Source organism: Polistes dominula, unplaced genomic scaffold, assembly GCF_049000335.1.
Source record: "Polistes dominula isolate Pdom_NZ unplaced genomic scaffold, Pdom_raw_medaka contig_15, whole genome shotgun sequence".
NCBI classification, from domain to species: domain Eukaryota; kingdom Metazoa; phylum Arthropoda; class Insecta; order Hymenoptera; family Vespidae; genus Polistes; species Polistes dominula.
In genome coordinates, this window is record NW_028300915.1 from 5,434,868 (window position 1) to 5,445,978 (window position 11,111).

The 11,111-nt window shown below is 29.2% G+C and overlaps 3 protein-coding genes across 28 annotated transcripts in view; 1 reads left to right on the forward strand and 2 right to left on the reverse strand.

The window, feature by feature from the left end:
- pHCl-1 (pH-sensitive chloride channel 1) overlaps nt 1-5,663 on the reverse strand; it is a 95,694-nt gene extending 90,031 nt beyond the window's left edge. For 5 of the 26 annotated variants that reach the window (XM_089170506.1, XM_089170504.1, XM_089170501.1 and 2 more), the window contains exon 1: nt 4,516-5,630. The gene's annotated coding sequence lies outside the window, so the exon portion shown is untranslated. Of the gene's footprint in view, nt 1-4,515 lie in introns of all 26 variants that reach the window. The other 21 variants (XM_089170502.1, XM_089170509.1, XM_089170508.1 and 18 more) reach the window with 15 other exon arrangements.
- LOC107070492 (trypsin-4) lies at nt 1,557-7,986 on the forward strand. The gene is given in 7 exon segments (XM_015328758.2): nt 1,557-3,225; nt 6,645-6,874; nt 6,981-7,069; nt 7,145-7,397; nt 7,517-7,574; nt 7,577-7,668; nt 7,747-7,986. Coding segments are annotated over 6 exon segments (717 nt in total). The 5' UTR covers nt 1,557-3,225; nt 6,645-6,802; the 3' UTR covers nt 7,900-7,986.
- Nucleotides 7,925-11,099, reverse strand: LOC107070471 (uncharacterized). Its single transcript, XM_015328717.2, is given in 8 exon segments — nt 7,925-8,415; nt 8,418-8,625; nt 8,792-9,077; nt 9,237-9,440; nt 9,521-9,657; nt 9,802-9,943; nt 10,020-10,225; nt 10,451-11,099. Coding segments are annotated over 7 exon segments (1,272 nt in total). The 5' UTR covers nt 10,451-11,099; the 3' UTR covers nt 7,925-8,326.
- Between the last annotated feature and the right edge of the window lie 12 nt (nt 11,100-11,111).

The window sequence follows — 11,111 nt, forward strand, 5'->3', positions numbered from 1 at the left end:
GATAAAAAATGGATACACTATAATAATCTAAAGCGTAGAAAATCATGGGGTAAGCCTGGCCATGCATCAACATCGTCCGCAAAACCAAATATCCATGGTTCGAAGCTTCTTCTCTGTATTTGGTGGGATCAGCAGGGTGTAATTTATCATGAGCTGCTCAAACCGAATGAGACTATCACGGGGGATCGCTATCGACTTCAATTGATGCGTTTGAGTCGAGCCCTAAAAGAAAAACGGCCGCTATTCGAGAAGAGACACGACAAAGTGATTTTGTTACATGACAACGCCCGGCCTCATGTTACAAAACCAATGAAAACCTACCTGGAAACGTTTCGATGGGAAGTGCTACCCCACCCGCCGTATTCACCTGACATAGCCCCTTCCAATTTTCACCTATTCCGTTCGATGGCACATGACTTAGCTGACCAGCGTTTTCATTCTTACGAAGAAGTTAAAAAATGAGTCGATTCTTGGATAGCCTCAAAAGACATGTCGTTTTTCCAACACGGAATTCATATACTGCCAGAAAGATGGAAGAAAGTGGTCTCTAGATGGGCAATACTTTCAATAAAACGTTATTATATTTTAATATATAAATATAAAACGTTCCTTATATTTTAAATAAAATTTTTATTTTGTAAAAACAGCGAGAACTTATTCAAGGCCCTAATATTTTTAATAAAATTTATGTATAAACGTATATAAATATGTATAGGTGTAAATCATAAAATCTCGTAATGCTTAATTGTTGATAATGATTGAATAATCTAATTTAAATTTTAAATTATTATTAATATTAAATAATTATAACCTTTATAACTGATGAACTATGTCCAACGATATCCGAAGGTAGATTCTACTGTAATAAACCAACGTGATGATTGTTCCGAGTGTTATACTTGTTCTTTCGTTTGTTCGTTTATTTGATGCTTGTTACTCGGAAGATACGAAAAATAAACAAACCACCATTCCCATCAGCAACGTTGACACGAAACGAATTATGCGAAAGATTCTGTTGATTTGTGAGCGAGTAGAAAATCGATGCTTTATAAATATCTTCGACATATCCTTGATAATTAAACATCTGCAATAACTACGAAAAATATCCATTGATACGAATGCTTGCTTGGATAATTGATGAATCGTTAAACCCTGTGTTACATTATTTTTTCTATCCTCAAATAAATTATATAATGAAAATTTTATAAAAGTTATTAACAATATGTTATAATGAAAAACAAATTTAAATTTGAAAGAAGTATCGAATGTGAGTATTATAAAAATTCAGATGTATGTATGTGCGACGGAAAATATAAATATTACAAATTGCTAATATAAAATATACTAACATTTGAAAGAAATATCGAATATGATTTTCATAAAAATTTAGATGAAGAATAATATTGTACATATTACAAATTAATATAATAACTAATATATAACATTATTTACAATAGTTTTTATCATTGTATTATACTAAGTACAACTTCGTAATAAATAAAACAAACCATAAATAATATTCAAAATATATATACACTTCGCAGTTGCATGATGTTATAAAGGGTTAATAAACAAGAAAATAAATAAACGAATGAAGAATGATTAATATACAAATAATTTCATAGAAAAGAGAAGTGTGTTCTGAAACGTCAATTCATTTGACAGATAAACGAAAAAGCTCTTCAACGTCTTTGTCTTCATAACGCCACTTAGCTTCAAATGGTGTAAGGATTATTACCTTGCCAAGGGAAACATTTGTGCCAGATTGTGACCGCAATGAGTGTGAGCAACCATATAAGGGTTTGTCTGGCTATATAACTTTTCTCAATGTGTTTTTAGAAGGATTAAGATATAATATTATCCTGTGGATCACGTACTCTTGACGCTATTTCGTCAAAGACCAAAAAGTTTCTCCTAACTCTTCCTCTTCTTTTGACGATTTTTTTATTTCGAACAAAAGAATGAGAAATTTCCAAAGAAGGCAAAAAAAAGTTTACACACAGAACATGTGTAAATGATAAAAACTAATATAAGCTTGGTTGAAAATTCTACGGTGATTTAAAAAATCAATTATTCTTTTTTGCGAAACTTTCCAATCAGTTTGCAAAATATAAAACTATGAGTCTAACTACAAGCCTAAAAAGTCTTAAATAAGTATTATTGATTTTTTAAATCACTTAGGAACTTTTGTCCCACCCTGCATAAATAAATATAATATAAGCTACTCTGTAAATGTTTTCAGAAGAGAAAAAGGAGAAAAAGAAAAAAAGAGACACAGACAAGAAGGGGGATCGATTTATTGATGCATCTGACAATGTTACGAGATAAAAAAATGTTAAATTAACGAGAGCTAAATCGGAAGAAAAGCCATAAGTACTTATCTAAAGCTTGCAATGCGCTTAAAAGTGAATCATCTTTGAAAATAAACGAACAATCCTATTACGTGATGATAAAATGTATATAAAAGAAAATTAAGCTCAAAGAAGAAATGAATGAAACATACAAAAATCATTAAACAAAAGTACTAAGTACTAAGTGAAACTAAAGTTCAATTATGAAAGAAAATCGAGTGAACCATTAAATAATGATAATAATAATAGCAATAACAACAATAATAATAATCATATATGAATGTGTAACGCGCACACAAGTGCACACACATATTTTTGACACGTTGATAAAGGACATTAAACGCATAAACAATCAGAAGGATGGTAAAACAAATATAGATAGATAGCGACATGAATATTTTACGCATCGAACGAAGGCCATACTATCGACCAAAGTGCAAATGAGTTTTGCAGAACGTCGAAATAATTGAATAAACGAAGAATGGTGTCAAGCGAATATCTGCTCGAGTTGTTACGTAGAAGGAAGTAGTAAATAAATTGCACTAACCTTCGTGTTAGTCTACTCGAAATGGAATGAAAATCTGAGAGTATGCCGCAAATAGAATAAACAATAATAATAAATAAATACATAAATAAATGAATAAATTAATACATTGTTACAGAGCTATCCTCTTCACGTTCTTAATTTATTTTTTTTTTAACTTCTTGCGCGATGCCAATGATTCAGAAAGGAGAAAGAAGAAAGGAAATAAATATATTCAAGAACGAAAAACTCATTTTATTCATACGCCTATGCTTTTGAGTTTACTGCCAAAACGTGGCAGAAATAAATAGAACGACCAGTACGCATGTTGGATCGAAGTGAAACGGAACGGTATAGAAAAGATTTTACGAAATATAAGTGTAGTACATATTTACACATGTGAGAATACGATTGCATGTGCGCTCGCGTGTGTGTGTATGTATACGAGAAAAATATAACACTAATCGTAATTTTTAAAATGGGGAAATAAGAAGATCGAATCGAAACAATTCAGTTCGGCTAAACTAACTTCATTTATACTTAAATAATAAGCCAATCGCTTTTAACACGCTCGTAACAATCGTGTGTACATGTTCGACTTGCTTCGCGACAATCGGATTACGGTTTCACATATACGTTCAAAAGTATAATACATATACGTTATACATTAACTCAGCAAATGCAAAGGGATCGATCCTAAAGTCGCGTGAGCTCTCGTTTATTCTTTTTATTTCTTTTTTATTATTTTTCTTATTTTTATAACTTGTTTTCTCTCTCTCTCTCTCTCTCTCTCTCTCTCTCTTTTTATTCTTCTGGTTTTCCTTCTCTTTTCATTCTCTCGCAAGAATTAATAAAGAAATAATAAATTTCAAATGCTGCGACACAAAGTTCGTACTTCCGACGCGTTCTATCTTCACTTTGATAAATAATGATAAAATGAATTCAAAATAATACTTTGTGCACGCTAGGAACTTAACTTCTTCTTCTTCTTCTTCTTCTTCTTCTTCTTCTTCTTCTTCTTCTTCTTCTTCTTCTTCATCTTCTTCTTCTCTTTACATTTTCTCTTGGCATATATGACAATATTTTATGTTAATTAAAAAACGAACGTGACTCTTTGTAGTACAAAGATCGATATCTTTTACGCAGCTCCTTATTTGACGTTTTGAATTCATATGACGAAATTATCTCGAGATAGAATGTTGAACGCCATTAATATTCTATAAAACTATACCCTCAATAAAGATGATTGAAAAAAAGAAAAAATAGAAAATTCATATATTTTGTAGAGAAATTTCATTTGTGCGAAAATATAATCAAATCAAGACAAAGGATAGAAATTTTTATAGTTAAGAGTATAAAACGGCAAAACATTTGGCGCTATTCTAAGAACTTCAAATTTCAACGATCTTGGCAACACGTAATCTCAACTTAATGTTGACCGTAAGCGACGATGATTTCTAAGTAATTTTCGTTTACAAGATTAGCCTACGCAAATCGATGAAAAGTATAGTTATATGAGAGATATTTGATAATAATTATAAAATGAAAAGAACGTTAAGTGTAGAATTATTTTATCAAATATATACGTAAGGAAAGTTAAAATGGCGTACCCTAAACCCCCTAGTAATTCATTGGACTTACCATTGTTCTCGTCTTCGCATGTCCGTCTTCGATTTTTCTAAGTCCACCCGTACTTTGGTAGAAAAAACCTGTCGATCTTCTTGATTTCTACGAAATTGATCGTTTCGATAACTAAATCAACGAAGAAATTCTCTTCCTTATTTCATACGTAATTATATATGTATTATGATCGCGTCAAAAATAATTAATAATTGGAGAAAAGAGAAAGCGCACCAATGACAATGACAACGATTAACGAGTGACCAATCCTCAGCCACGATTCACTCGCGCGAACTTAGTAGCCAATTCCACGCGGTTACGCGACGCATGTAGTTGTTCGGTCGTGGTAATAGTGGTTGTTCATTGGACAACTGCAGACAAGAGATAGGTGTAGCTAAAACTAAAGATTTTTCGAAAGAAATGAAACAAAAATTACTATCGATGAGAGAGAGAATCTCACCAATATAATAATATGTTCTTTCTTCCTTCACCGTTCATTCTTCGTACTATTCTATCTATCTATCTATTTATCTATCTACCTCTATCTCTCTTTCGTTTTCGTTTTCGTTTACAAAGAGCTCGTTGAAGGAGATTCGAGCTCGAACGTGAAATTCCTTCGCGAATGCTCGCGCGTTATGTCACTCGGAAGAGTTCCTGGCAAACAATCAAAAGAGATCGCTGACTCTGACCCTCTTTTTCCCTCTCCTTCTTTTTCTTTCTTCTATTTCTTTCTGTCTCAACTCAAAAGCCACGATAAACGTCGCACCTTTTTGTTCTCCTTTCTAATCAACGATATTTAGTTATTCTTCGCGAATTAGAACCTTCTCTGTTTAATCTCTATCATTTCTACAAGATTTTTCTCAAACGCAGAAAAGATACTTTTATTTCTCTATTGTCTTAGAAAGAAAAAAAATTACACGTTATCTACGCACTGTCCAATTATTTCTATTCCCTTTACTAATCCTTTCCCTTTTCTTTTCTTCCCCTTCTTCTTCTCTTTCTCTTCCCTTATAGCCTGTTTCGCACGCACCACACGTACGCACGCACGCACGCGCGTGCACACAGCACACACACATACGAAAGGGCGCGCGCGCGTCCGCGAAGCTCCGCGGTGTCTTTCAGACTGAGGGGTAGTTTCGTCGACGGTGGTTCGCCTACATCACCGCCACCCTTCGACCAAAACTTACACTAAAATATCATCTCTCGACTACCATCATCCTTCCTTCCTTCTTTCTTCTTCTTCTTTTTCTTCTTCTTAAACATTATACAATCCTTCCTATTCCTATTTAAATATTTATTAATAAGTATTATGATTTGGTAATATATATCTGAAAAATAAGTACTTTAAAATATTTGTTTGTTCTATTTTTCTTTTTAACATTACAGTGATTGCACTAATTTTTTGAAAGATACTTCCCTTTTTTCTATCTTATTTATATTTCAGAGATTTTATATATTACCATATTATTTATATTATTTCCAATACATAATATATTGAATTATTCCTTCAATAATATTTATTTTAATTAATTCATTTTCAATGTTAAAAATTTATATTTTAACCTTTCAATTCAATTTCAACGTAACCCAAGCCGACATCTTTTGGTCGAATATAGAAACGATAAAATTTGTTAATGATTATAACAATACAATTTATTTTTTTTTTAAATTAATGAAAAAAGAAATATTTATATTCGTAGATTGTAAAAATGATACATAAATTTCCAATATGCTAAAGAATTGTTATACATTGCTATAGTTTCAATTGTTTCAAAATTTTTAATTTTTGTATTTATCAAAAATATTTAATATTATGCACATTAATTGCACGTAATATCACGTTATCGAACTTACAAGTTGTTTTGTTATATTATTATTATCGTGCTAAACAAATTGTTACAAACTTACAATTACTTACAAACAAAGGTCACATTTTAGAAAAAAATGCAACGTCATTTTCATTTCATAACATTTAACTTACAATTAGTAATTTTATCGCAGCGTTACCGAAAATATATAATTATATATATATTGCAAAAAAGATAAACTTTTTAAAAAATTTTGCCTATACTTGAAAATACTATTTAAATTCGTCAAAACTTCCATAAAGTAAATAACGTTTTCACATTCTGAGTATTTCCACTTCCTAGCTTCTTTTAGTTCGCAGTTTCTATAATATGGAATAAAAAAGTACTGTATAATAATAAGAAGAAGAAGAAGAAAAAGAAGAAACACAAGAAAAATTAAGTTGTACAATCTGTGAAACAAACTTTTCGTATGTATTACGATTTTATACCATTAATAAAAAATGTTTCTCCAACCATCGAATAATAGGATCGTTGGAGGCGCATATATAAACATAACGTTCGTTCCATACATGGTAAGATATAATAAACTTAATAAAATTATTACAAACAAACAAACAAAATATAAATAAAAAAAAATAATTTATTAGATTGATTTATTAATCCAATAATTTTATTTAGCTCTCGCTCATGTTGGGAGGCCAACACATATGTGGTAGTGGTATTCTTAACGAGAATTTCGCTATAACGGCAGCACATTGTGCCCAAGTGTAAGTTTGAATAATACAATAAATTAAAAAAAAAATAAGAAGAACTTTATACTGAAATAAATATCCGATTTGTAGAGTTGCTAGACGTATAAATGATTCCACAGTTCGTAGCGGATCCTCTTTTAGAGACAAAGGTGGTGTCATTCACAATGTAGTAAAAGTAATTAACCATAAAAAGTTTGATCCGAATACAAACAATTATGATATCGCGATTCTAAAGATACACCCACCTTTTAAATATGATAATACTACTCAGCCATTAAAGATACCGTTTAATGAATCGACTTCTAGTGATTTTGGCTTTGTAGCTGGTTGGGGATACTTTTTGGTAAAAAACTAATAATAATGAAAACTATTATAATAATAATACAAATTTCCTTAATATATACATTTATATATAAGTAAATATTTTTAATCATCATTTTTATCATAATTTATAATTACAAGAACTTTGATCCGGTTCTCTCCGAAGAATTGCAATACGTTATACTACCAAAGGTATCGAAAAAAAATGTAAAAAAGATTATTCAGGTAGCTTTGACATAACTGAAACTCAAGTATGTTATGGATTGAATGAGGGAGGACATGACGCTTGTAAAGTAAGAATCAATAATTTTAATCCTAATTAAAAATATTCGAATGATCATGATATGATTTATTACATTGTTTACGCTTAGGGTGACTCAGGTGGACCAATGGTCAATATGGATAATGTTTTAATCGCTGTGACATCGTGGGGTGATGGATGTGCACGCCCAAATCAGCCGGGTGTTTATACCGATGCTATTCTACTTCGTGATTGGATAAAAAATAACATTGGAAAACATTAAGACCGAAATTAATATGACGACAATGTTACGAAATACGATTATTTATTTCGATAATGTTAAACAATATATTTATTGATACACATATAAGTATATATATATACAGAGTGAGCCAACTAACGTTGGTACCTTAAAATCTTTGTTGTTTTTAAATATAAGTCAAATTTTTCTTAAAAAAAAAGTTCACGGTTCAATGGGACTCTTTCGATGCTACAAATATTTTTTCATTTATGTCATATTTTTTAAATATATCAAATTCACCTTCATTTTTTTTAATGGAACCACCATTTTTCACCTTTTTTTCAAGACATTTAATATATCTTTAAAAACAACAAAAATATTTTAGGTACTAACATTAGCTAACTCACCCTTTATATCAAAGTTATTAATGTCCTTTAATGTTTAATCACTTTACGATTATTTAATATTATTAATTAGGTAAGACAATTTCGACATCTTTACCATTCTCGGATACGATAAATTTAGCATCTTTGTAATGCAAAAGATTACCCTTTTTTTCGAATGCCATGCCTTATAACCAGCTTTATAAAATGCTGGAAGTCGATTGAATTGACCTGTATTTGCCAAAGAATCGTTATATTCCCATTGCTCGGTCATCATTCTATGTGCATGTCTTTTTTTTAAGGTTTTCAATTTTGAATCTTCGAGCATTTGAGATTTTGAAGGTAAAACAAAACGATTTTTTAAAATATTTAAAAAATATTGTACCTACAAAAAAATTATTTTCTCTTTTATACATTCTTCCTTTAATTTTATTTCAATATATTTATATTCGATAATATTTATTTCAAATGTTAAATTAAAAAAGAATCAGACAAAACTGTTATTTAATAAATAATAAAAATAAGAAATATCTATAGAGAAATAAATATACCTGTATATGAAACATAGGAAAGGGTACTATTTGTGATGGTATACCAACGATAGCCATTGTTTGATGTTCTATATTAATAAGATGCTTGTATAATGGGGTTACATAATTATCATCGACTCTGACGTCACAACTTTCATCTAAGAAAGGAAAACTGTATTGGTATCCAGTACAATAAAGAAAGACGTCGATAGTAACGGAAGTTCCATCTTTTAGAAAACATTTCGTTCCTTCCAATCTGTCAACTCCAACAACTTGGATCATGTTAAACGGAAATACGCTCGTGAATCTATACGTGTAAACATTAGAAAAAAAATTATATGTATACGTGTGTGTGTATATATATAATAAATATATTATAATGATAATTAAAAAATAATTAATAAAAATAATAATAATTATTATTATTATTATTATAAAATAAATATAATAATGATAATTAAAAAACCTTTCTTGATTATGACTTAAGTAAATGATAGAGGAATGTTGAACTAAATCAATTCCAATATCGATACCAGAACTGGCAGCACCCAAAATTAATACTTTTTTATCTTTAAATTCTTCCGGTTTTCTATATGAATGACTATGCATTACTATACCAGGAAAAGTGTCCATACCTTTTATAACAGGCATATAGGGTTCGAAATAGTGTCTAAAAAAAATAAATAAAATTCAGGATTAAATGTTCCTATAAAAAAGTCTTATACAAATAACGAAGAAAACAAAATATACCCGTTACAAATCATAACTGCATCGTATCGATGTTCCTCCGTATGTTGAGTTTTTAAATGTTTAACACGTACCAACCATTTCTCTTCATTGCTATTATCCAACTTAATTGGACGTATATTCTCAACTTTTACATAAAACTAATGCAATTATATATATATATATATATATATATATATATATATATATATATATATATATATAAATGTTTATATAACTATAGTATTTCAAGCTTTTAAAAAGTTCAATGTACATTAAAAAGGAAATGATATTAAATCGATTACCTGTATGTACTTAAGTAATTTAAAGTGTTCCATGTAATTACGCAAATAAGATAAAACTTCGTTATGAGATACACAGCATGGTTCCTGTGCTTCCATTCTCATGTAATCAGGAAAATTCATGATTTTTGCAGGCAAATTCGTTCTAAAAAAATTATTCCTTATTTATTGATAAAATGTATAATAACAATGATAAAACGTAAAAAAATCATTTAACGAACCTTAAATTTTGATACATGCTTGAATGAATTGGTAAACCATTTTCGTTTAAACCGATTTTATGATTATATACCCAAGTACCACCAACATCACCGGTTTGTTCATATACTATTATTTCAAAATTCGAATCTTCCGCCAAATGTTTTGCTGCGCATAAACCAGCTGCGCCTGCGCCGACTATGCATACTTTTTTGACACTCTCCGCCATCTATATTTTTTAAAAGAAAATACGTAAATGTGACGTTTATGAGAACGATCGGTAAAAAAAAGAACATTTCTAACAGTTTATTATATCGTTAATAAACACCATCTATCGATATATTTCTTTAAATTATAAAAATTAATAATAATTATAAACGAAATTTTAGTATGCATTATTCTTTCTCTAAGTTATAAAGATAAACGCAATAATTATGCTTATGACACTTCACACCTGCTGTTTTTTTACTGGGCTATTAGATAAGAACTTGAAGATAATTAAAAGTATTTTTTTTAATCAAGTTATGCAAAAATGAAATATAAAATTTCAATTTTTATAACAAAGATATAAGACCATAAGTTTAATTTGTTATTTAAGCAAGATAAAAAACTTATTTTACGATTAATCGAATTTTCAAAACTTTTTAATAATTATTAATTTTTACTTCGTTCTTGAATATATGAAATAACGATAGCAACTACTTTTTCATGTCTATTAACCTATTCATGAGAACTATTCTCTTTTTATATGTTCTGAAATTTATTCATAACAGGAAAAGAAATACTAACGTTTTGTCAAAAGAAACCACAAGTTAACCATGAACACATAGATGTAACTTAAAAACTTAAATGTCTTTATAAAATGATAAGATAGATACTATGATAAAAACGAGAAACTAGTAATTTTTTAAAATATAATTTACAATCATATTAAATAAACAAATTATTTAACCACAATTTATGCTTTCTTTACGAAATAGTATGTTATTAATATTAATATTAGTTTTTAAATAAGAATTTAAAAAATAAAAAAAAGAAATAAAAGAAAACAGGAACAAGTATAAGATTAGAATTCTAGAAACTTTAAAAACAATTTGGTTTATCAACCAAAAAAA